The 25,930-nt window shown below is 48.8% G+C and overlaps 2 protein-coding genes across 10 annotated transcripts in view; one reads left to right on the top strand and one right to left on the bottom strand.

Annotated features, from left to right (window-relative positions):
• Positions 1–11,412, bottom strand: Znf740 (zinc finger protein 740). Of its 7 annotated transcripts, none has more exons than XM_029469785.2 (8): positions 11,270–11,412; positions 10,181–10,495; positions 9,759–9,835; positions 7,161–7,310; positions 6,727–6,852; positions 6,212–6,335; positions 5,809–5,927; positions 1–2,989 (listed from the first exon to the last, which is right to left on the bottom strand). In XM_029469785.2, exons 4-8 carry the CDS (start codon positions 7,242–7,244, stop codon positions 2,900–2,902), a joined length of 543 nt encoding a protein of 180 aa, XP_029325645.1. In that variant the 5' UTR covers positions 7,245–7,310; positions 9,759–9,835; positions 10,181–10,495; positions 11,270–11,412; the 3' UTR covers positions 1–2,899. The 7 variants fall into 7 exon arrangements, with proteins under 7 accessions (XP_029325645.1, XP_029325644.1, XP_021038779.1 ...); XM_029469784.2 differs by having other exon boundaries at positions 9,978–10,495; XM_021183120.3 differs by lacking the exon at positions 9,759–9,835 and having other exon boundaries at positions 6,727–6,816.
• The window catches only part of Csad (cysteine sulfinic acid decarboxylase), a 27,656-nt gene continuing 12,509 nt past the window's right edge, over positions 10,784–25,930 (top strand). The window contains exon 1 of one of the 3 annotated variants that reach the window (XM_021183119.3): positions 10,784–10,927. The gene's annotated coding sequence lies outside the window, so the exon portion shown is untranslated. Of the gene's footprint in view, positions 10,928–11,269; positions 11,377–14,913; positions 14,933–25,930 lie in introns of those variants that run through there. The other 2 variants (XM_029469778.2, XM_085831805.1) reach the window with 2 other exon arrangements.

Consider the following 25,930-nt stretch of genomic DNA (forward strand, 5'->3'; position numbering starts at 1 on the left):
TGTAGAAAAGCGCTGTCCTTTTTATTTAAATATCCTAAATATGTCACGAAGGAACATACACTGCACTTTAATGGTAAAAAGATACAAGTTTATAACATCTTATAAAAACTACATTAAAAGTAATCTTGTCCATTTGATAGTTCCCCTCCCCCATAGCAAAATAAGTATATTTAAAAAAAAAAATGGAGCATGGTAGGAGGGGAATTGAAGATAAAAGCCCAGGGCCACAGCAGGGGCAGAAGGAACCTGGGGAGAGGGCTCAAAGTGTGGTCACCCCACTCCTCTAACCCTCTATGTCAAGCCATGAAGTACAATCAGTAGCTAAATGACAAGAGGCTGTCGGGGACGGATCGGAAGGGCAGGCACCAGCAAGGGCGGGATGGGACGGCCTGGTGCAGGAGTCCACCCGAGGACCGGCATTACTCTCCCCACCAACCCCACATCCACATTCTGATGTCTGAGCACCCACCTTCTCATTTCCCCTTCTACACACACCTGAGACATCTGTCCAGTGCTAACAACCCACCCCAGCAGAGGGGGGCATCAGGCTCAGGAGCCTTTGCAGCTGTCTGTGCATTCCCCCGGGGTAGAGATGTGGCTCCCGCTCAGGCCCTCGGCTGTTGTATTACTCTCCACCCCAGAGCCTGTCTGTCCTTACCCACTGCCAGCTTCTGAGCCTCTCACACCTGGCCTTGGCAGTGTGGTTCTGGGTGGGCTGTCTGTACACATCCAGTTCTCTCTCACTTCTCTCAGCTCCCACCTAGGCAGGACGCCACTGTCTGCAGGGCCTGCTCTGACCCAGGACACACATTCATACCTGCAGAGGCATGGGTCACTCTGCCAACTTTCAGCACAAACAGATCATCTACGAGTGGCAGGGAGGGATTCCACTTTCAAAAGCATTTCTGGGAGGATATCTTTCTCAACGTATCCTCTTTCCCAGAGTTGAGTGACAGAAAAACCCCAGCCCAGCAGAACCCTCTAACAGCAAAGGGTCTGTGCATCACGAACATGGATGCCCAGGGGCCACACGGCAGACAAAGGTCAGAGGCGCAGGCTCTACAGCACGTTAGAGGGACAGCAGGAAGCCAGAACACAGAGCAGTGCGTCCTCTTCAGACCTCCTCTCAGGTGCTATCAGAGGAAAGCTGAAGGCTGAGACATTCTCCCTTCTCCCCTTAAGTTGTGGCGGACCATCTCCCAATACACTGGAAGAGGTCTTAAGGTAGGTTGCTGCCTGGCTCTCATTTGCAAGTCAAAACTTCTTCCTGGAGGCCGCCAGCTCAGATTCCTACCCACAGCTGGAGTTATGTGCTCAGGTGTAACCCAATGACTACACCGGAAGTAGGCCTCAGGGGTCCTGTAGTGCTCAATGAAACCCCAAGGTCTCCCTTAAGAATCCTTTCTTTAGCAGAAGTTATCTCACTTTAGAAAATACATGTTCAGAAGCCCTGGCTTAGAAACACCCCGATCAGTACACTGTTAAGTCAACCTAACAACAATGAGAAAACCCCTCAACATTCTTCTGAAACAAGCCCCTCTGTTCCCTTGTTCTCAGCAAGCTCCGGGAGGCAGACGTCCTTCACGTTGGTGGCTGAATAAATTTCAGTCAACAATTTTCATCCCTTCCAAGCAAAGAAACACAAGCATTCACAAATCAGACACACACACTAATCCAATCACCTTTCCAGGGGTAGACAAGATAGAAGGGTGTTGTAACAGAGTAAGGTCAAGAATAAAGCAGACATTAGGTGTCTTCCTGCAATCCTTCCTCTGAAGTATCCCCCCGCCCCACCACCACTCTGCAGGGATGCTATCAGGAGTGAGTCATGGTCGGTTCTCTGAGACTGAAGACCAGACCAGACCAGACCAGACCAGACCTCCATCTCCTCTACTTGAACAAGCAGAGGATTCTGGCAGGGAGAGGGCTCCATCACACAAGTCACATAAGGACTGTCACAATTTCTGTTTTTCTCATAGTTAACAAAACTTTGGACTATCCTTGTTCTAAGAGGGCACAAAAGGACAGCCCACTCTGACACCCACAACCCCCTGGCTCAACTGTGCCTGGGTTCTGGAGTCAAGGACAAGCGAGGTAGCCACAAACCACAACCAAGACCAACTTCCCAGAAATAAGAGCCAAATGGGCTACCGCACCCAAGTCCTCCACAAGGCACTTGAGCTGATCCCATCAGGCCCCAGTGCCGCACAAACCATGGGAACACCCGTGACATAACACCGCTCTTCTTGAGGAGATAAGAAAAGGTATGCCTACGCTTCTTGTCCAGCCCACGTCTGTCCTTCCCAGTTTCTCCTTTTGTCTTCACAGTGTATAAGAAGTCCAAGGAAGCCCAGCTGCCAGCCCCTGTCCTATTTGCTTTCAAAGAGGAAGGGCGGGCTGTGGAACACCAAGGGACTGTGGTGACAGACACGGCCAGACCAGCCACAGTCCTTGCTGTGCTTCAGGACTGTCCCCTCCACATTACCTGTATCCCCGGTTTACCTGTTTAAATTGCTTTTGGATAAACAAAAACAGAACAAACAAAACCCCCTCCCCGGTCCTTTCCATTTTAGCTGCCAGTTCCAGTCCAAGGTTGTGGGAACATTTCAGTCTTGGTCCTGCACCTTTGAGTCCCCACCTCACCTCAGCTGAGGTTTAGGGACCAGCTCCCTTGCCCAGGAATGCTGCAGGTGTCTCTGGGATACTCAATAGTCTCAGACTGGTTACAGAGTTGGGGCTTTGGAGCCGATGTCCTCAGACGCTCTTCTGCTAACCTGGGGCCGGTCCTCTAGGAAGGGGGACAGGTTCAGAGGGAGCGGTGGTGGGACCACCAGAACACAGGGCTATGCTCTTCCAGAGACTTTCCTCAGCACTTCCCACCACCTAGGACCCCTCGTGCCTATAGAGAAAACTGCCCATCAGAAGTCTTGGACTGGCATCCTTGGCACATCCGTTTGTGTCTGAGTAGTCGGTCTGTCCGAGAAAAACACTGTGGAGAGAGAGGATTAAGTCACTAAGAGAAACTCAGTCTCCTGTAAGTAAGTTCCTGTCTCAGAGGAGACATACACTGTGTTCCTGTCCCCTTAGCATCTACACAGCAGAAGCACTCAGTGGATAGGAAAGTTAAAGCTTGTTTGTGCTAGGCATTCTGTCAAATGCCTGTGATCCCAGAACTCAGGAGGCAGAGAGAGGTACGTAACTGTGAGTTTAAAGCTAGCCTGGTCTACATAATGAGTTGTATGTAATACAGCCAGGGATAGTTAAGAGAGACTCTGCCTCAAACAAACAAACAAACAAACAAACAGAACCAAACTCTGGTTCGAGGGCGGGGGGGGGGGGGGGGGGGGATGCAGCTCAGTCGGCAGACTGCTGCCGTACACACGAAGCCCTGGACTTGACCCCCACCCCCACCCCTAACTCTATAAACTGAGAATGGTGGTGTACGCCTGCAATCCCAGCACCCGGGAGCTGAAGGCAGGAAGAGCAGAAGTCCAAGGCCATCCTTGGCTACGTGGCAAGCTGGAAGCCACTGTGGATTACTTAAGACCCTATCTTAACAATGGGAAGGAGGCTTGCTGACAGGAGCCTGATATAGCTGTCTCCTTAGAGGCTCTGCCAGTGCCTGACAAATACAGAGGTGGATGTTCACAGCCACCCATTGGACCGAGCATAGGATCCCCAATGGAGGAGCTAGAGAAAGCACCCAAGGAGCTGAAGGGGTTTGCAGCCCCATAGGAGGAACAACAACATGAACTAGCCAATACCCCCAGAGGTCCCAGGGACTAAACCATCAACCAAAGAGCACACATGGTGGGGCTCATGGCTCCAGCTGCATATGTAGCAGAGGATGCCCTTGTGGGACATCAATGGGAGGAGCGGCCCTTGGTCCTAAGAAGGCTCTATGCCCCAGTGTGGGGGAATGCCAGGGCCAGGAAGCGGGAGTGGGTGGGTGGGTGTGCAGGGGTAGGGGGTAGGGGGTGGGGGGAGGGTGTTTTTCCGGAGGGGAAACCAGGGAAGGGGATAACATTTGAAATGTAAATAAAGAAAATATCCAATTAAAGAAAAAGAAAAAAAAAAAAACCCGGAAGGAGGTAGAATGCTGAGATGCCTCAGCAGGTCAGCCTGACGACCTTGAGTTTGATCCCTAGAAGCAACATAAGGAGAGAACAAATTTCCAAAAGCTGTCCCGTGCCCTCCAAGTTTGTGCCATACTATGCATACATAATAATAAATGTTAATAAATGTTAAGACAACACTACCACCACCACCATCATCATCATCATCATCACTGCCATCACAACAATCATTATCCGAAACACCACCATCATCACCATCAACAGCAGGTGCCACCACTGCCGGTGCTGGTGCCAGAGGGCCTGGCCTTTGAATGCTGGGTGTATCACTTAGTCACATGACATGGGGCAAATTACCTAACAGCCCTGAACCTGTCTGTTCACCAGAGGGAACAGGTTACAAGCAGCCAACACAGTGTAGCTGCTTCGCTGGAGATCTCCCTCAGGACATGCCTGGAAAGCACTCACCCTACCAGCCTCTCTCTCATCACAGACTCATCTTCAGGCATGAACACGATAGGGCAGAAAATGGCAAGGAGGAGACATCCCTCATGTCTCCGTGAGACCAGTCTTGCTATTTAATTGAGGCTGGCTGAGAACTTGTGACCCTCTCACTCTGCCTCCTGAGTGTTGGGATTATAGCATGTGCTACCACCACACTCTGCTCCTTTGTGGCATTTCACTCTTTCATCTTTGGCACTGTGATGAGCTCACACAGCCCAGGCTGGGCTCAGACTTTCTATGGCAGGAGAGGATGTCTGTGGTAAGCTGGGTTACAGCCTCACGAAGTCATCAGGAGGAGGAGGAGCAGCAGCAGCAGCAACAGCAGCAGCAGCAGCAGCAGCAGCAGCAGCAGCAGCAGCAGCAGCAGCAGCAGCAGCAGCACTTGTCCTAGCAGGCTGAAGGCTCAGTGTGGAAAGGCTGAGCAGAGCATGCAGGAGAGTCAGTCACCACCACCTCTCATTAGCTGTCCTGTCCGCCTCAGTCTCGTCCCTACACTCTTCCTCCAGGTGCAGGAGCTTTGAAGGTGGACTAAACTCAAACTCTACTCTTATCTGCTGTGTCTCAGGGAACTTAAATGTCCCTCAAATTCAATTTCCCCATTGCATGAAATGAGGGTAGCCCAGCCACCCTAAGGAGATAATATGAGATCAAACACTCCCAGCAGCTGGGTGGTGGTGCATGCTGTTTCTCCCAGCACTCGGGAGGCAGAGGCAGACAGATTTCTGAATTCGAGGCCAGCTTGGTCTACAGAGTGAGTTCCTGGACAGCCAAGGCTACACAGAGAAACCCTGTCTCTAAACAAAACAAATAACAGCAGCAACAACAACAACAACAAAAACCCCAAAACTCCACCATGTCCAGCACTCTTTGAATTTTATGTCAAATTTGTTCTCACAGTGCCTGGCATTGAATAGGTACTCAAGAAATGATCTCTGTTAGTTTGAGGCCAGCCTGATCTACATAGTGAGTTCCAGACAGTCAGAGTTATATAGTCAGACCGTCTTGGGGAAAAAACAAAAACAAACAAACAAACAAAAATCCAAAACGACAAAAACCAAACCAAATCTGGAATAAATGACATTACTAGGATATGCGAATAAGCATCCCCACGATGAGGTCCGTAAGGCCAGGGTTGTGTCTCTTTCTGAGGTGCTAACTGTCATGAGGAGGTCTCTGTCAGCCAGGAAGGGGCTGGCCCTATTGTTCCAGGGGGATGACAGGGAGAGCTTACCTGATGACATCGTTCACACTGGTAAGGCTTTTCGCCACTGTGTACCCGCTTGTGGCGTTCGAGATGGTACTTCTGGATGAAACGCATATCACAGACATCACACTCAAATGGTTTCTCACCTGGCCCAAGGGCAAAAAGAAGTAAGCACCAAGAGAAATGACAGCAGGGACTACACATTTCAGCTGTCGTCCAGACACCTAGTGACCATAAACACGTAAAACTGCTGGTCTCAGTGACACCAAACAGAGCCATGCAACCTCTCTGCCTGCACGTCTAATGCTCTCCTGGAAAACAAAGCCAGTGGGAATACAGGCTTCAGATTCTTCTCCCATCTGAACTCGAGTCTGAACAGAGCAGAGACTCAACAGTGTGGATAAGGATGTGAGGAACACAGCAGACTCACCAGTGTGGATAAGGACGTGCCTCTTGAGGTGGTAACTGCTCCGAAAGGCTCCAAAGCAGTGTTCACAAATAAAATTTTTGGGAATCTTTACTTGAAAAGAGCCATTTTGTTCCACTACCACCACCTGGGGGCAACAATCAGGCATGTCATGTGGGTGTCTCCGTCCTCTTCCCAGAGACGATTCTACTCTGGGACCGATTACAGCTGCCGGACCGAGAACCTGAGAACCTTTCTGATACTGTGGAAGGTGGTGCTGTCACCTGTCACACCCCTTGAGCTAAGAGCCGTGAAGGGAGGAAGATGGGGTCGATGAACCAGCTGTCTTGCCACAGCCGACAAAACAGTGTGAGTGAGCTGGGGTTCGCCTGCCCCGCTCCAAGAACATAAGCCACGCTTCCCACCTGTACCAAGAATGTTCACCAAGAGTGGACAGCAACTGTCAGAGTGGCCTCAGATTCACCAGGGAAGATCCCCATCACCAAACTGCATGAGTCTGGGGCTTCCCCATTACCTGCCTTTTTAACAGTCTTTTTTGAATGAGAGGCCTCAGCCAAGCTGTCATCCTCTTTGCGGTTGCGGGATTTATCACTGTCTTTTCGGTGGCCCTTTGAAGACAAATCAAATCTAGGCTTACAGTCCATCTGGGAATATAAAATGTGAAACCAAACACAGTCTCTTGATAAACAGTTTGCAAAGGAGATAAACCACCTGCTTCCTCTCCACGCATCAACTTCCTCTTTCCCTCTCCTCGTCTAAGAGTCTGCAGGTACAAAAACCTTCCTCGGCTCTCTAGACACCCGCACTCCTTGCTTCCCAGCTGGATCCCAGTTCCCCACTTCCCTAAACAGAAGAATGAAGGCAAAGCCAGAGGAGCCACAGCTTGGTGCCTCTATGCAGAGAGCTGGGGCCCCCCGAACCCAGAGCACCACAACGGACTCAAGTGCTATACCTGACTGGAGCACCTCAGCACATCAGGGCTACCTGCCCGTTCGCCGTTTTCAGCCTGCTTGCTGGCAATCTGGCTCAGCATCATCTTCTTGCTGGCTGCAGTGGGAACCAAACTCACACCTGCTAGGCCTTCACAAGCCAGAAGACTTGCCTAAGTTGAAAGGAGATGAGGTGTCAGGTCTCCTGGCAGGGTAGGGCACAGACAGGCTGCCATCCTCAACAGACCTACACCTACACCCAGCCACAACCCTAACCCTAACCCTGATTCTCTTCAGGGAAGAGACTCCCTCACAGACACGCCTTGCTTCCTTCAAGTCCTTTCTCACTGTCTCACCAGGAGCTACTCCCCACTTGGCATTCCTTAGGCAATGAAGCACAGATCAAGTTAATCAAGCAGCATCAACCCTTGTGGTTACCAAACAGTGTGGGGTTACACATTACCTAAGGCATTTCTGAGCTTTAACTGTAGTAGGTATGTATGACATCTGTCTGTCTAACCCACTGAGATCGGAGATTCCTAGGGCAATGTCTTCCTTCCAAACTCTCTTATTTTTACTAAGAGGTCCAAGGACCACTTGAGGAGTCGGTCCATCATTCCACCGCGTGGCTTCTGAGATCTAATTCCCGCTATCAGGCTGACAGCAAGATGCCTCATCTGTGGAACCATCTTGCTGACCCCTCTTCTGTTTCTGTAAGATTTATTTTTATTATTTTGTGTGTGTGTGTGTGTGTGTATATGTGTGCATGCCCCATGTGGGTAAGGTGCCCAGGGAGAGCAGGAGAGGGCATCAGATCTCCTGGAGCTATAGTCAGTTGTGAGGGACTGATATGGGTCCTCTGGAAGGGCTTACTAAACAGTGAGTGCCAGGCCACAGCAGGGCTTGAATTCAAAGCCTACTTCGGACAAGTAGACTTTGCTGGCGCCAACTACATTTGCTTTTAGGCTATTTCTCACTTTAGATTTTAAATTCCCTAAGTGCTGTCACCTACAGCAAATAAAATCTCTGGATTCTGGAATTGAATATACAGTTTCTTTTCTCTCTTTTTTTTTTCTTTCGAGACAGGGTTTCTCTGTGTAGCCCTGGCGGTACTGGAACTCACTTTGTAGACCAGGCTGGCCTTGAACTCAGAAATCCGCCTGCCTCTGCCTCCCAAGTGCTGGAATTAAAGGTGTGCACCACCACGCCTGGCGAATATAGTTTCTTTTGACCACTTTGGCCATTTATTTTTTTTAGGTTTTTCAAGATAAGGTTCCTCTGTGTAGCTCTGGTTGTCCTGAAACTCACTCTATAGTACAGATTGGCCTCAAACTCAAGAGATCCACCTGCCTTTGCCTCCTGAGTGCTGAGATTAGTATGTGGCACCACACTTGGCTACCCCCACCCCCTTTAGGCCATTTTTAGGTGCTAAATAAAGTTAAAAAAGTTAATTCAACAGGGGTGCCTTAAGACATAACCAACCGCCTTTTACAACCACAATCCTCCAACCGACTATCGAGCCAGCACTCCAGAGTATGCATTTCTCTTACTCAAGAAAGTCTTTTAAAGAAATAGTCGGTCAACAAACTCCCAGATTAGCAAAACTACTCTTCTGGATGATCAGTGTGCCTTCGGATCCGTTCTCTCACTTCCATGAACTCTGAAGTTAAAAATCTTAGTTTTGCTGTTTGGGCTGTGCAATTGTGGACAAGTCTCTCTATCTTTGAAGCCTTGTTTCGCTCCAATGTGAAACACCAATCAGAGTGCCTACCCTCACAGGGCCAAGGAGAATGAGAGAGGGATGTAAAATGCTTAGTGTCAAGCACAAAGTCAATGCTTGGCAGAAGCAAGCCTTTCAGAACAGTGAGCACGGACGCTGTGGAGTACGCTGCAGACAGACAAAGGAAGAGACCCAGAGGCATGCTGCAGCACTTGGAAGAAAGCCAACCCCACTACACTCAGGCTGCAGTCCTGGTGAGACTGGTTTCCTCAGAGAAAGCTCAGAGAAGCGCACAGCTCTCCATTCAGAAGACTACAACGGTCCGTCCCTCCGGTCCTCTGGTCCTTCCAAACCATCTGCCACTTTCACAAAAATAGCTATCTTCTGGACCACATTACTTTGGTGTTTAACATTCTTCAGGGGACTCCCAACTCCCTGGATAATAATGTCTAACTCCTTAGGAAAAGCACAAAAAGCCCTTGGGCCACACTCCGCTGACTTCTCTAGAAAGCGACCCCCCCATCCTTCATTGCCTAACCCCGTCTAACGATCCCCCATTTGTAATCCTTTGCTCCTTAAGTACCCACCAAACCACCCAGTGGTGTCCCATCCCTCTAAGCCTCTGCCCACACAGTCCCGCTGTCTGAGTGCCCTTCTCTGTTGACTTCTCTAGCAAAATCCTATGCTACCTGCAAGCTTCCTTTTCCTTCTCCCCCATCCAGGCAGAGGTACCACCACGCAGTCACCATCCTTCTGTCACTGAGAACTCCTTTAGTCAACAGATTCAGAGTCTCTTGTACCAGCCAGCTATCACACAGGGCACCGTGAATATAAAAATAATAAATAACAGACTGTCTTGCCGTCATCCCTCCCCCTCCCCCCAACTAGCCTGGGAGCTTACTGGGGACAAGGGCAATCTTATTCATCTTTGTATTCCAAACACAATGCCGTGCATGTAACAGGAGCTCAATAAAATTCCTGTTGGAAAAAAAACACAAATGAAGCATTCACCAGACTATACACTCCCTTATGCCCGAGTACTTCACGTACCAAAAGTACACCGGGTACAAGGTGCTTTGCCAACGGCCCATCAGTGCCTGTGACGTGGTATATAGCCTACCTCCTTCATTTGACTGGAAGCTCCCTGAAGGCAGGGGCTGTGGCCTGTCTCCTTTCCTTCCTCTAGATCTCCCCCTGGCGCTTAATACAGAGCTCGGCTCACTGGGGATGGTCAATACTGTTGGCTAAGGCAGAATTCAAGGGTGACACTGCAAAGAGGCTTCCCAGTGAACGGTCTTGAAGGAGGACTCGAGAGCTTTTTACCTGAGCCATGCTGACTTCTCACTTAACGAACCCCAAAAGTTCAGAAGTTCTCTGTCCCAGTTTTCCTTAAGACACTGGTTGTCTGAAGAACCGTCACCAAATCACAGTAACGGCTCCTCCCCGTTCCTTCAGTTCCTTTGCCATATTGAGAACTGTCTTCTCAAAGAACTCGGTGTCCTCCAAAAGGAAAACAGGTGTCCCAAGAATCTGCAGTCTCTCTCTGACTTCTGCCTCTTGTCGGAAGAAACGAGAGTCTACCAGTCTTGGTTTCCAAGTTGAATTCTCTTGGTGAAGCTCTAGGTCTGTTCCAGAAACCTGAAACCAGAAAGGGAGATGAGGCCCTTAGGTGTAACATCTTCAGGCCAAACAACGAGCGAAGCTCCCTCAACTTATTTTGCTGGGCGTTCTGAAGCTCAAAAAGAGGACATGAGTCGAGAGCTTTCTTTCTAGGTCAGTAGAAGAAACTGGCCTCCTGGGCCGAACGAGCAGCCAACGGGAGCAAAAGTAAGTTGGGCCTCCTATAGAGAGGATCTGCCAAGAGAGTAAGAGCTGGGATTTGCCATCTTAGGAACGGAAGAAGGGGGCGGAGGCCCTTTGGGGCTTTTGTGCGGAGTGGGCCGGCCTGCAAAGCTGGCACTCCACAGACGAGGGCAGAACTGTGTTGGAAGGAAGCTCGGGGGGCCTCCGCCGAGCGCCGGGGTGGCTGGCAGTGCCCGCACGTGAGCGTCGCTCGGAGTCCGCCCGAAGGTGCGTAAATTCGCCGCCGCGGAGGCGGAGGGCGCGCGTGTGTGCGCGCGCTCTGCAGGCAGCCGCAGCGCGCATCCCCGGGAGCGCCGAGCCGCGCGTGACCTGCGTGCTCGCGCCCGCGCCACCGCCCCCCCTTCCCGGGCAAGGCCCCCCTCTCCCGGCGGGGCGGTGGGGGGCGGGGCGGCAGCGGCCCTCCCCTCGCGCCCCCTCCCTCCGCCGCGCGCCCCTCCTCCGCCGTGCTCCCCTCCCCCCTCGCGCGCGGCGCCCCACGGCCTGCGAGCTGCTGCCCGCCCGCTCGCCCGCCCTCCCGCTCGACGCTGCCTCCCCGCGGCGCGCGCCTACCTGCCCGGCGCGGCCTCCCGTCGTCTCCTCCGCCGCGCGGCGCCCCCTCCAGGCCCCAGGCACCCCGTGCCAAGCCCGCGGCCGCCGCTGCCCGCGTCGGGACCGAGGCAAGTTTACAAACACCAACCCCGGGCCCGTTTCCCCGGAAGCACTTCTCCCTCCCCCTCCCCCTTTTTGCCAAGCGGCCACATCCACTTCCGGGCTCCGGAGCCGGGACAGGAGGGGGGGGGCCCTCCGAAAAGGGGTGAGGCTGGGGACTCGCGGAGAGCTGCAGCTGGCGAGCGGGAGGGGGACGGCCCGGAGGACCGGAGGAGGGTGGTGCGAAGGGCGGCGCGTGCGCCGTGGCGCGCGAGCGCCCCGGCCGCCATCTTCACTGAGGGCAGCTCCCAGGCTCGCCGGGAACCTTTAGGGAACCTTTAGGTACTGAGTGTTCTTTGAGAAGGTTCGCTAGGTGCGCTGGTTGATTCTTGCAGAATCTCCGTCTCTCTCCTGACGCCCCAGGTAGAAGCCGGGACAGTTCGTACCTCTGATCTTTTTTTTTTTTTTAAAGCTTGGTGAGGTCTGTTTTTCCGGTGCCTGCTGCTGTGGGGTGCAGACCTGCAGACTGAGGTCAGCTGGGAGGAGAGTTGAGCTGTTGCGCAGTCCTGCGGTACTCACTAAACCACAATCTCAGTGACTTCCCTCAATTCTCAAGGCAAACTCCGGCCCCGCAGTCTTGACCTAACTACACTAGGCTTCCTTTCAAGAAAGGCCTTTTTCCCTTCAGTGGACTAGTCTTCTTGGAGATTTGGAAGTGCGTGTTGTCCTCTGGGCCAAGCCCCCTTTGGAAATTTGAGCCTATCCTCGAATACTAGAGCCCCACTTGTAGCATTAGAGAGGAATTCTGCTAAAAGATAGAACTATTCTAAGTGCACACTTGGCAGAAGGAAACGTGAATTCCACTTAAGTCCCAGTTTCTATTCTAACTGCTGTCTGGTGAGTTTAAGTGACAGTAAGACACTATCCAAAAAACATATGGATTCCTACCACAGTCCTGCACCTTTTACACCACTAAAGTAAGTTCCATTTTCTTTTGGGTCATTCTGAAACTGACATAAAATGGAGAGACATGTCACCAGGAATGTTTTTAAAACAAATTAGGGACCTGAAGAAATGACCCAGCTGTTAAGAGTGCTTGCTGGGAGCCGGGCGTGGTGGCGCACGCCTTTAATCCCAGCACTCGGGAGGCAGAGGCAGGCGGATTTCTGAGTTCGAGGCCAGCCTGGTCTACAAAGTGAGTTCCAGGACAGCCAGGGCTATACAGAGAAACCCTGTCTCGAAAAACCAAAAAAAAACAAAAAAAAACAAAAAAAAAAAAAAAAAGAGTGCTTGCTGGGAAACTAGGACCAGAGTTTGGATTCTGTTATCCAGGTTAACAAGCCTGCTCTGACAAAGGTGGAGACTGGAGAATCCCCTGGACTTGCTGGATTCCACCTTAACTGAGAAAATTAGAGCCCCAGGTTGGGGGAGAGACCTTGCTTCTAAAGGAATAGGCAGGGCATACAACACCCTCTGGTGACGTCCAAGTGTGTACAGGCTCTTGAACTTGCATGGACAGAGTCACATCAGAAACAAGCATACAGTTTTAAACATTAGCTTAAGCAAGGGAGTGTAGCCAGGTGTTGGTGGCACACGCCTTTAATCCCAGCACTTGGGAGGCAGGGGCAGGTGGATTTCTGAGTTCGAGGCCAGCCTGGTCTACAGAGTGAGTTCCAGGACAGCCAGGGCTACACAGAGAAACCCTGTCTTGGGAAAAAAAAAAAAAGCAGGGGAGTGTGACAAATATCTTTAATCCCAGCACCTGAAAGGCAGAGCAGGCCAATCCCTGTGAGTTTAAGGCCAACCTAGTATACACAGCAAGTTCTACCTGCTAGAGATACACAAACTTTATTTTTTTATTTATTTGTTTACTTATTTTTAAAGATTTATTTATCAGATGTAAGTACACTGTAGCTGTCTTTGGACACTCCAGAAGAGGAAGTCAGATCTCATTAAGGATGGTTGTGAGCCACCATGTGGTTGCTGGGATTTGAACCACTGAGCCATCTCTCCAGCCCCCACAATCTTTAGAAAACAAAGAACCACCTAATCCATTGCCAGTCTATAGAATACAAAACTACATAATTTTTTTCTTCTAGCCAAGCTCTTGAAGATAATCATTCTTGTTATTGTTTCTTATTACTGGATATTTAATTTTTTTATTTTTATGTGTGTATGCATGTGTATGTCTGTGTAACACTTGAGTGCCTGGTACCCTTAGAGACCAGGCAAGGGTGTGGAATATACCTAGAATGGAGTTACTGATGCTTATAGGCCACCTGAAGTAACAGTATGAGCCACCACAAGGGTGCTGGGAATTGAACTTAGGTCCTTTGGAAGAGTAGCCAGTGCTCTCAACTGCTGAGCCAGCTCTCCAGTCCCTGTTGTTATATATATATATATTTTTTTAAAGATTTATTTATTATATGTAAGTACACTGTAGTTGTCTTCAGACACTCCAGAAGAGGGCACCAGATCTCGTTGCAGATGGTTGTGAGCCACCATGTGGTTGCTGGGATTTGAACTCTGGACCTTCGGAAGAGCAGTCGGGTGCTCTTACCCACTGAGCCATCTCACCAGCCCTGTTATATTTTTGATAGTGGGACTTGTTGGAATTTATGGTCTGGCTTATGTTAGACAAGCTGTTAGCTACTGAGTTTTTTTTTTTTTTTTAAGATTTCTTTATTTTATGTATATGAGTTACACCATCACTGTCTTCAGACACAGAAGGCATTGGATCCCATTACAGATGGTGAGCCACTATGTGGTTGCTGGGAATTGAACTCAGGACCTCTGGAAGAGCAGCCAGTGCTCTTAACCGCTGAGCCATCTCTCCAGCCCCAGCCCCTGAGTGTTCTACTATTCTCTACTACTCCCCAGGTCTTATTGGTTTGGTGGACTCAGTACAATGAGACACTTTTTCTGAGTTCATACTTTTTTTTTTTTGTCACCTAAAATGTACTATACACTGTATTTTCTTTTCTTTTTTAAATTTATTTATTTATTATATGTAAGTACACTGTAGCTGTCTTCAGACACTCCAGAATAGGGCATCAGATTTTGTTATGGATGGTTGTGAGCCACCATGTGGTTGCTGGGATTTGAACTCTCAACCTTTGGAAGAGCAGTCGGTGCTCTTAACCACTGAGCCATCTCTCCAGCCCCTGTATTTTATTTTCTGTTTTTGTTTGAAATAGGTTTCTTACTCCGTAGCTCACACTGGCTTCCAAGTCTCTTACATTCCTCCTGCCTCACCCTGGAGTATTGGGTTTCAAACCCAGCAGATAGTCCATGATAGATATCTAAGTGAGTTCATATTTTAAGAATTGTTTCGTAACAAAAGCTGTGTGAGATGAGCCAGACCTGTAGCCTCAGCTGCCCAGGAGGTTGAAGCATGAGAATCACTTGAACCCAGGAATTCACAAGCCAGAACAGCACAGTGAGACTGTCCCAAGGTGGAAAAACAAAATTAAACAAACAAAACAAACCCCACCCAGGCAGCAGTTCCTAGTGAAGGTGAGATTCACGAGCTGGGAGGGAGACGCAGGAGCACCTGAAACTTAAAAGGTCATCCTCAGCTACACGGTGAGTGTGAGCCCAGCTTGGGGCGCGTGGACGTCTTTATGTGGCTGTCTTCCTGCACTTACGCAGACTCTGTGAGTAAATGTGAAATGTGACCATGTAAATACTTTGAAGGGTTATTTTTGTTTTTTATTCATGTGTGTAATGTAAGCGTACGGATGTTTCGCCTGCTTGTGTGTATGTGCATAATATGCGTGCAGTGGAGGGCGTGGGATTCCTGGAACTGAGTTACGGATGACCCTGTACCTGGGTCCTCTGCAAGAACAATAAGTGCCATGAAGCACAGCTATATGCCAGGTTTCAAACTTTTCTTTAACACATGTATATTTTTAAAAAGATTTCTTTCTTTTCCTTTCTTTCTTTCTTTCTTTCTTTCTTTCTTTCTTTCTTTCTTTCTTTCTTGTATATGAGTACACTGTAGCTGTCTTCAGACACACCAGCTCCTATTACAGATGGTTGTGAGCCACCATGTGGTTGCTGGGAATTGAGCGCAGGACCTCCGGAAGAGCAGTTGGTGCTCTTAACCACGGAGCCATCTCTCCAGCCCTAAAACATGTATATTTATTTTGTATGTACTTGTGTGTATGGGTACATATGTGTCCGTGTAGAGGTCAGAGCATAGCTTTTTATTTTTTTCTCCAGCATGATGTATCTATGTAGGCCTGACTGTCCTGGAACTCTTTGTAGATCAAGCTGGTCTTGAACTCACAGAGTTTTTCTGCCTCTGCCTCCCAAATGCTGGAATTAAAGACAGGTGCCACAATGCATTGCCAGACGACAACTTTTGAGGGTCTGTTTTCCCCTTCTATCACGTGGGTGGGTCCAGGGATGGAAGAGCTCCTGTCACTAGGCTTGAGAGCAAGTGGCTTTACCTGCTGAGCCATCTCGAGGGACACAGTTGGTTCATTTTCAATAAGCCTAGTTGAAAGAACTTTTGGCGGTACCTTACAGTCCAAATCTCTTTGCCCTCAGGCAGGGCTTCTCTGGTGCAAGGTCCCTAACTCAGCCTCTTTCAGACTTTCTCCATCACATCAGCAGATGCTGCAGTGATGACCCTGATGAATATGAGCCTGTCGAGTGTGAAGTGCAGGACAGCTGGTGGCTTTCACCTGAGCGTCTGGACTGGGCAGGGGTTCAGACTGTACAGCAGAGCCTCTCTGGAGTGTGTGCCTGCTCCCTTACATGCTTCTGCCTTCAGTCTGGACCTGGGTTCCTCTGCTGCCCGCTAGTTGGAACCCACAGGACAAACACAGTCCCTGGGGCAGTTGCCAGTCAAGCGGCAGACATAGACAGTCAATGTTTGCTGAACAAGCTGAACCCATTCTCTTGAGGGCCAGCACGGGTTGCATAATAGAAACAAGCTGTCTAGCTCCCTTTGCCATCCCTTAGACCTTTGATGAGACTGAATAAAGAAGTTGGGAAATAGAGTGATGTACAAGGGACATTTCCTGGAGCCTGGCAGTGTATGTAATTCGGAATTTTTGTTTTTGTTTTGTGGTGCTGGGGATTGAATGGAGGACCTTGCCTATCACAAAACTAATATCCCCAGCTCCTTCTTAGCTTTTATTTATTTATTTATTGGTTGATTGATTTTACTTTTTTTTTTGAGACGGGGTCTCACTGTGCAGCCCTGGTTGACCTGGAACGTACATATAGACCAAGCTGGTCTTGAACTCACAGAGATCAGAAAAGGTTTGAAGTACCACACTCAGAACCTTCTCAGTCCCTTCTTATTTTAAAGTAACTTTTATTTTAATGGTGTATGTAATGTGAGATAATTGTATAATGTGAAGGGGGACACTGATGGTCGTCTTTGTTAACGAGCCATAATGAGTCTTCTTTGAGGAGCTGTGTAAATCGTATTGGCTTTGTGGACACATCTGTGAGGTACGTCCTTCACCCAGGCAACTGTGTGTGTGTGGGGGGGGGACCATTTCTCAGGCTGGGAACCCTGGACTGTATAAGAGATAGATAGATAGAGGGCTCGCTGGGTAGTGAGCATGCAGGTAGAAGTGTGCATTCATTTCTGCCTACTCTTTTCTTTTTTTAAAACTTAATTGTATGTGTATGGGTGCTTTGCCTGCATGTATGTATGTGTAGCACATGCAGACAGTGCCTGAGGAGGCCAAAGGAGGGACCTGGATCTCTTGGGTCTATAGTTACAGTCCATTTGGATGCTGGGAATCTAACCCTAGTCTCCTGCAAGATCAGCTGGTACTTTTAACAATGGAGCCAACTCTCTAGACCCCTGTATATGTCAGCTCCTGCCTGTGAATGTAACATGATTAGATTCATCAGATCCTACCCCACCCCCATTGATGGACTACAAAGTGGAATTGTAAGACAAATAAACCCTTTCTCCCATAAGTTGGTTTTTGTGGGGTTATTTGTCACAACAAAGGTGAGTTAGGACTGCTAGGGCCATGGCTTAGTGAGTGAGCCTACTATGCAAACATGGGGACTGAATTCACATCCCCAGCACCACCCATAAGCCAGACGCAATGACAGGCAGGTTGATCCTGGTGACTTGCTGGCCATCCAGTGTACCTGAGACATGGAGTTCTGACCTCTGTTAGAGTCTGTCTCAGGAAGTAAGGTGGAGAGCGATAGGGGAAGACCCTGCACACTGCCCTCTACGAGAGCACTCATGAGCACAGATCATGCTAAAGATTAGAGATGTATAAACACAGACTCCGAATCACTTAAGATTCATTCCAACACCACAGTAATATTTTGAAGTCTCTTCCAGTCTTTTTAATAAGTGCACGGGGGTGGAAAAATACCAAGGATTCACCCAGGTTCAGTTCCCATCACCCACATCACCTGTAATTCCAAGTTTCTGGGAATTTAAAATTATGGATTCTTTGGATACTTAGATGTTATGGGTACCATGAACACATGTGCCCTCCACCCCCAACCCAGGTAGATCTCTGAGTTTGAGGCCAGCCTGGTCTACAGAGCTAGTTCAAGGCCAGCAAGGCTACACAAAGAAAACCTGTATTGAAAAACCAAATAAACAAAAAGAAAAATGCATAGGGATAGATGGGGATGTAGGTGAGGGAGCCCAGGTGTGTATGGTGAGACAGACAGACTGATAAATAACGGCTGTCAGATGGCTCATGAAGGATATGGATGAACTGAATCCATTCAGTTTGGAGGCAAGAAACTTCATGGCAGTCTTGAAGGTAGGAACTACGGGGTGGTATGCTGAGGGGATCAAGAGGAAAGGAAGTTAAGCAAAATAGAACTTCTGGAAGTTGACTGCCAAGAGGAGGTGCTAAAGGGGACGTGTTACAAGAGTTCGAGCAACATAACATATGAAGAAGGCGGGGAGGACAAGGATTGAAGAAACGAGAGTGCAACTGAGAGATGTCCTTGAAGAAGAAGTGGGGAAACCTTTAGACCAGGGCATCAGACTTACCTGGCTGCAGGCGGAAGAGCCAGGGCAGAGCAGACCTGCTGCAACCACACGCAGAGTCTAAAGGGCCCGTGCCCAGCAATAACCCTCTGCACCCTCTGTCCTGGCTTGCCTTTGTATAGGAGGGACACACGCTCGCCCAGAAGCAGAGAGCCCAGCACGAGGCTCACTGGCCAGCGACATGGAACAGATGTGCCACATGCTAACTTTGAGCCAAAGCTTTGAAGCAGGCCTGAGTTCCTCAGCACTTTGTTTTGAGGTTGATTCTTTCAGTCAGGCTTTTGGAGTATGGGCGTGAGCCTCAGTGCTTTAGCGGACCGCACCATTAGTATAAACCCTATAAACCATGGAGAGGGATACACTTTTTTTTTTTTTTTTTTTTTTTTTGAGGAAAAAGTATCACTATATAAACCAGGCTGGCCTGGAACCCACCCTTTGGTCTGGGCTACCCAGAGACTTATGGCAATCCTCCTGCCTCAGCCATAAATACTGGAATTGCGTGAGTCTTAAGTCTCTTAAGCTGTGCTGAGGTTGTAGAATGCTTGTCAGGGATCCACAAGGCCCTGTGTTCTACCCAGGACTACAGAAAGGAAAGAAATCGAAACTGAGGGCAGGAGTATGCACTTAAAGGCCCAGTGCTCGCAAAGCTGAGGCAGGAAGACTGCTTAAATTCATGAGTGCAGGAGCAGGCAGGGCCACACAGCACAACCCCCAATTCATAAAGCAGACAAATAGAAGACTCTGTTGGGCTATCACGGGGCAGTGCGGTTTTGAAGTGTGTCATTGCTTCAGAGAAATTGACTATTCACTTACATAAAAACCATACTGAGGTGTGTGTGTGTGTATGGTGTGCTGGGAGTCAAGTCAGTACCTCATACGTAGTAGGAAACCACTGTAGGGCTGAGCTACACATCTAGACCCTGGGATATTTTTACTCCTCAATTTCAGAAGTTGGGTGTCATTCTGTCTTGCTGAAGCTAAGAGCATGGACATTTACTAAGATGTTGAAGAAGTGCAATTCTTAGCTGGGCAGTGGTGGCACATACCTTTGATCCCAGAAGTGGCAGGCAGGTCTTTCTCAGTTCCAGGCCAGCCTGGTCTACAGAGTGAGTTCCCATGGCAGCCTGGGATACACAGAGAAACCCTGCTTCAAAAAAAAAAAAAAAAACCAAAAAATGAAAAACAAAAACAAAAACCTTAATTATATTTATGTCCTTAGTGTGTGTGCCTGTGTGTATGCACACGTATTTGCTGTGGTACACAGATGAAGAAGGTCAGAGAACAACTTCTGCAAATCAAGTCTTTCCTTCCACCTTGCATTCCTGGGTCAGATTCAGATCATCAGGCTTGGTGCCAGGCATTTTTATCTGCTAAGCCTCTTACTGGCCCTGTAGGACATTTTATTTATTTTTTGTTTTTCGAGACAGGGTTTCTCTGTGTAGGCCTGTCTGTCCTGGAACTCTCTGTAGACCAGGCTGGCCTCAAACTAAGAAATCCGCCTGCCTCTGCCTCCCAAGTGCTGGGATTAAAAGCACTGTAGGACATTTTAAAAATTATGTTTACTCATCGTGTATGGATGAGTGTGTCTCTGTGTGCTTGTCTGTATGTCTATGTATGAGTGTGAGTATGTGTGTAAGTGTGGATGTGTGTGTACATTTTTGTGAGTTTGTATATCTGTGTGTGAAAATGTATGTATGTGTGTATCATGTGTGCTATATGTGTATCATGTGTGTGTATATGTGTGAGTATGAGTGTGTGCATGTGTGAGTGTGTATGTATTAGTGTGTATATATATGTTTGTGTGTGTGTGTGAGACAGAGAATAAGTGTGTGTGTGTGTGTGTGTGTGTGTGTGTATATATGTGTGTGTGAGAGAGAGAATGAAGAATGAGTGTGTGTATGTGTGTGTGTGTGTGTGTATAGAAGTCAAAAAACAACTTCTCATCCAGAGTCAATTCTTTACATCTACCACATGGAGTCCAGAGATCACGGTCAGGGGGTCAGGCTTGGTGGCAAGCGCCTTTAACCCACTGAGCCATTTTGCTAGTTGAACATTTTTATATGCTGGTACAAGTTTTTTAAGTGTTGGCCCCCGTCAAGCATGCAGATGGCTGTGGCAAAGAAGGCAGACAGTAACAAGCCTCTGCAAAGGCGCGGCACACCTGGTGTCCTCAGACATTATCGGTGGAACTGTAAAATAGCAACTATTTTGGAAAACAATTTGGCAGTTCCTCAAAAGGTTAAACAAAGTTAGCGTGTGACTCAGCAGTTTTACCACTAAGCGTGTCCTCAGCGGAGTTGAAAACACAGGCCCACACAAAAGCTTGTACACAAACGCTCATAGCAGCACTGCCTATCAGAGCCAAGTAAAAAAATGACTGAAATATCAAGAACTACAAATGGCCAGATGAAGCCCAGTATACATCTACAAAGAGCAGGATCCCGCCATGAAAAGGAGTGAAATGCTGGTTCATGCTACATACAGCAAGGATGAGCCTTGAAAACAGTGTGCTAAGTAAAAGGAGCCAGTCACAACCCCCCACATATTATATGCTTCTTTAAAGAAGGGTGGGGGCTGGAGAGATGGCTTAGCAGTTAAGAACATCAGCTGCTCCTCTAGAGGATCTGGGTTCATTTTCCAGCACCCACATGACAGCTCACGACTGTCTGTAACTCCAGCTCAGGGGATCTAATACCCTCACACAGACATACAGGCAGGCAAAACATCAATGTACATAAAAATAAAGCTAAAAAAGAAAGAGAATTGTGGGTGCATGCAGAAGAGGGAACAGAGTTACAAAGTAGCTGTGAGCTGTCTGAAGTGGCGCTAGGGACCAAACTTGGGTCCTCTGAATGAAGAGCAGTGCACACACTCAACCAGTGAGCCATCTCACCAGCTTCTGTTGTGTGCTTTTTAGGACCTGCCCAGCACAAGCAAATCTGTAGCGGTGGAAAGTAGATTTGAGGTTGCCAGAGGTTTTGGAGGCAGGAGCCAGATGAGTTTATTCCTGGGATGAGAAAAGGTCCTTGAGTTAGGTAGTGGTGGCGATTGCACAAGCTTGTGGTTATACTAAAACCCCTGGATAAAGGGCTGTGCTCTGTGGTATGTAAGTTATATCTCCATAAAGCCATTATATTAAAGAACAACGAGGAGGTTCCATACATACTAAATAAGATTACCCATGTTTTATTTGTGGAGAAAAAAACAATTGTAGAATGATTTTGTGCCTCTTGTGTAAAAAGGGAAAAAAATATGTTCACATTTGTTAGTATTTGCAGTAAAACTCTGAAAGGACATCCAAGAAACCGATAAATCGATTCCTTGTGTGCACTAGAGTGAGCTGTAAAAGCTGTAAATAACAGGACCAGGCTGGGAAACAGATGTTTTGTTATAGTAGTGTATATTTTTGAGACAGAGAGTATTGTTTTTTTTTTTTTTTTTAAATATATACAGAGAGTCTCTACCAAGGTCTGCCTATCCTGGAACTTAGTATGTAAACCAGGCTGGCCTTGAACTGACAAAAATCCTCCTGCCTCAGCTTCCCTAGTGCTGAGATTAAAGGTATGCACCACCATTCCTAGCTCAGTCCCTAATTTTTAAAGTTTTGAAAATACTATAAAAGCCAAACAAAGCCATGTCTGTGGTGGACTTGACTTCTTGTCTTCCACCGTGGTTTTCGTGGTTTTGAGTTCTCTTCCCTTTCCAGTGTCCACCAAAGTAAGCAGTGCTCACTGGGGACTGAGTAAACAGACTGAGATTCTGGGTGCAGGGTGGGGGTGGGGTGAGCTTTCTCTGCTTTTATCACTGATAGGGAAGGCCTGTGCTTTTTTTTGTCGGCAAACAGAGGCCCTGTGCAAGCGAGGCCAGCTATGCCATCAAGCCCCACCTCCAGCCCCAAGGGTGAATCTTTTCTCTGGATTTTGTTTCTTCAGAGAGATCATCTCCAGGCTCTGACCCTGGAAAATTGATGCCTGACAACTAGGGGCAAGGGTCACCTTTTCCTGTGTCAAGACAGTGTCCAGTCTACCTTTCCGATGTTCTTACATCCCAGAAATGGCTCTGATGTTCCCATTTCTCCGGAGAACAAGCCTTCTGTTTCTTTAGAAGAGGGTGGAATGGCTGCTACCTAGTAGATGGGTGTGGGGTGGGAAGAGTGAGGGTCATGCAGATTGTCATCCGGTCTTTCTGAGACAGACTGCTGAGGCGAAGCAGGAGGACGCCAGCATTGCAGGGCCAAGTCTGCACAGCATCTCCAGTCCACGAGCTCCTCAGAACAGCTTCTTCCTCTTTTCCTTAACTTCCCTTGTTCAACCTCAATTGCATGGTCCCTTGTTTCAACCAGTGTCTTTCTGATAGTCTCTTTTCCACAGTTGTGCTCTCCTACCACAGACTCCACCTGGGGGAAACCCCCAGTGCAGCAGCCTGCATTTCCTCACAAATGCACCATGCCTGCTGCAGCTGCCTGTGGAAAAATCACAGCCTTCCAAACTGGCATCACTCTATAAATTCGTGATCCCTGAGTTCATCCCCTGAGACACAGTGGAATAAACACACATTTGCCATATCTCCTTCATCAGAAGGCCACTGACATCACAACAGCAGAACGTTTAATCTGGAAAAATAAGGCAGACGAGAAAGAACTAAGGCGTCAGCTGTCAATAATTACGCATGATGGGATAGGAGGCAGGAGAGTAGCCCAGCTGGACACTGGGAGCCATGAACCAGGCCACAGAACTGGTGTGTAACCCGGACAGGTGCCGCGTATCTTTGAAATTCAGCTCCCTCTTTAAGGCTTGTAGACTTACCCTGAACAAGTGTGAGGGTGTGCGGTGCATTTTAAGTGCAGAAGGTGGTGTACGGTAAGTCATGGAGTAGGGCCCATGTTTTTGTTTGCTTTTGCTGGGTCTTCCATGTGGTAGGGAAGCTCTGATGGCCACCCTAGCCCAGTTTGCTTGTTTAATTAGTCTCGACCTTCGTACTCTTCGCCACTGTTGGGGCAGGGGAGCTAGCCCGGTGCCTGTGAAGGACTGACCCTCCTTCCCACATCCTGGCCAGTGCTCCCACCTCCCCAGGCTGTACTCATAAAACGTCTAAGCATCCCTTGGATCCGATTCTCTAGCCAGTGAGGCCAGTGAGTACTGACAGTAGATTGTGTTTGAGCAGTTCCTCTCAGGAAGGTGGTTGTGTTCCAGATCCACTCGCCCTCTCCTGGGGCTCCTTCGACCTCAGCGTCTGTCGGCCTCTCTCCTCACCCCTTCCTCTGAGTACCACAAAGAATCAGCTCCCTGGGATCTCGAGGTGACCTCCCTGCTTCCCATAGCATCTCTGGCTGGCTCTAGCCAGGCTGTCCTCATTTGTGGGTCTCAGGCTGTTCCCACTTGTGGGCCCTCCACTTGGATGAACACCTGTAGGCGGTCCTTCATCAGCTCTTACTCAACTCTTTCCTCTTGCATCCATAATTGTCCTGGGGCATATCATTTTTTCAGTCACCAAGGCCTGGAACTCCAGGGTCAACTTTGATTCTTCCATTTCCTTCAACAGAGATTTTGTAAGCATCTTGTGTATGACCAGAGAATGACCAAACCTGGTTTCTTCTGTCTGCCCTTATTCAGGTGGGGTTGGCCCCTTGCCTGTCAATTTTCTTGCATCCAGACGGTAAAAACCTGCCTCTTGGACATTAGCTTTATCCTCTCCCCTCCCCTCCCCTACAACCCCTCCCCGCCCCTCTACTCTTCTTCCTCTGCCTCCTCCTCTCCTTCTTTAAAGACAGGGGCTTCCTATGTACTTTAGGCTGTCCTCAAACTCACTATGTACCGCAGGCTAGCCTCAGACTTGCAGTGATCCTTCTGCCTGAACTTCCTAAGCACTGAGATTATAGTAGTAGGTACACACACATCCAGCTGAAAGCATTGATTTCTTTTGAGCCAGGGTTTCTCTGTGTAGCTTTGGCTGTCATAGAACTCACCCTAGTCCAGGCTTCCCTCAAGCTTAGAGATCCACCTGTGTCTGCTTCCTGAGTGCTGGGGTTAAAGGTGAGCACCACCACCGCTGGCCTAAAGCATCCATTTTTAAAAATTAGTTTTTAAAATTATATTTCTCGTTATTTATTTTCTTTTGTACATGTGTGCATGTGGCTTGGTGCAAGTGTGGAGGCCAGAGGACAACTTGTGGGAGTTGGTTCTCTCGGCCCGCATGTGGGTCCCAGGAATCAAACACCTACTGTCAGGTGCATTAGAAGGTGAGTCTACCCACTGAACCATCTTTCCCATTCTTATTATTACTTTGGAGGCAAGGTTTCTCCGCGTAGCACTGACTATCCTAGAACTTACTCTGTAGACCAGACCATACTGGCCTTGAACTCAGAGACCGGCTTGCCTCTGCCTCCCAAGTCCTGGGATTGAAGAGGTAGGCCACCACCTAGCTCATCCTTCTCATTCTATTCTTGTTTTGTTTTTGTCTTTTCAAGTCAGGGACTTTGTATGTAGTGCTAAAAGTGGCCTGGGACTTGCTGTGATCCTCCTGCCTCTGCTTCCAGTTGTGGTTGCAGGCTTGAACCAACACACCTAGCTCTCAGCATCAGTTTAATGATATATGACTTGCTACAGAGTCCTTTGGTGACTTTCTGCAGGGTAAAATTAAATTCCTAGGTCAAGACTTGCCATAAGTCACTCGCCTTTGCTCCTGTATCCCAGCCGGTCAGTTCTGCCTGAGTTAGGACCAGCCTTGCTCATCCCCATTTGGCTCATGGCCACCGCCGCCTCCGCCGCCTTTCTACTCCTGGTGCTTCTCACCTCGCCTTACCTGCTGTTTCTCCTGTCCAGTCTCGTCTCAGCTCCAACCCCTCACAGGTCTCCCCAGACTTCAGCCTCCTGGGACTCCTGCTTTGAGTTCTGAGGACACCGAGGGTCAGGGTCCACCAGGCCCTGGACTGTCGCTGTTGCATATATGTGTCTGTCCAGCAGAGCAGGGGTTATGTCTTCCTAGCCTGGATGGCAAAGATTGTGGTTGTGTAATTCAGGGCTTCCTCAGCATGACCTCCTTTGACTTCAGGAACCAGCACAGAGGAGGCTTGACAACATAGGCCTGCCAAATCACAGGGAAGCAGGAGGATTTTAGTTTTAAGGCAGGCTTGGGCTATGCTGAGGTCTCTGTCTAGAGAGAAGGGGGTCAGGGGTACTTGGGGACGGATAGAGCTCAGTTGGTAGGCTGCTTGCCTTGCATATGCAAAGCCTTGGGTCCGAGTCCCAGGATGACATAAACTGGGCATAGTGGCTCATTCCTATAAGCCCAGCCCTTCAGAGGTAGATGCAGGAAGTGAGAGGTTCAGAAGTCGTCGTTGGATACCCATCAGGTTGGAGGCCAGCTTGGAATACATGCAACTTTAAAAAACAGCACTTGGTACTCTGGAGGCAGAGGCAGGCGGACTTCTGAGTTCGAGGCCAGCCTGGTCTACAGAGTGAGTTTCAGGACAGCCAGGGCTACACAGAGAAACCCTGTCTCGAAAAAATAAAGTGGTGGTGGGGGGGCTGGAGGGGGGAGGGGGAGGAGGGAAAGCTAGGATAGTTCTGGAAAGTCTCAGTTGT

Source organism: Mus caroli, unplaced genomic scaffold (assembly GCF_978045245.1).
Source record: "Mus caroli unplaced genomic scaffold, Mus_caroli_1 scaffold_16, whole genome shotgun sequence".
In the NCBI taxonomy this organism is placed as follows: Eukaryota; Metazoa; Chordata; class Mammalia; order Rodentia; family Muridae; genus Mus; species Mus caroli.

Coding starts and splice junctions, on each gene's coding strand:
- Znf740 (XM_029469782.2), bottom strand. Junction 5,928..6,211: donor GCACGTCCTTATCCACACTG/GTGAGTCTGCTG, acceptor CCCTTGGGCCAG/GTGAGAAACCATTTGAGTGT. Junction 2,990..5,808: donor AGTGTGAACGATGTCATCAG/GTAAGCTCTCCC, acceptor CTCTCTCCACAG/TGTTTTTCTCGGACAGACCG.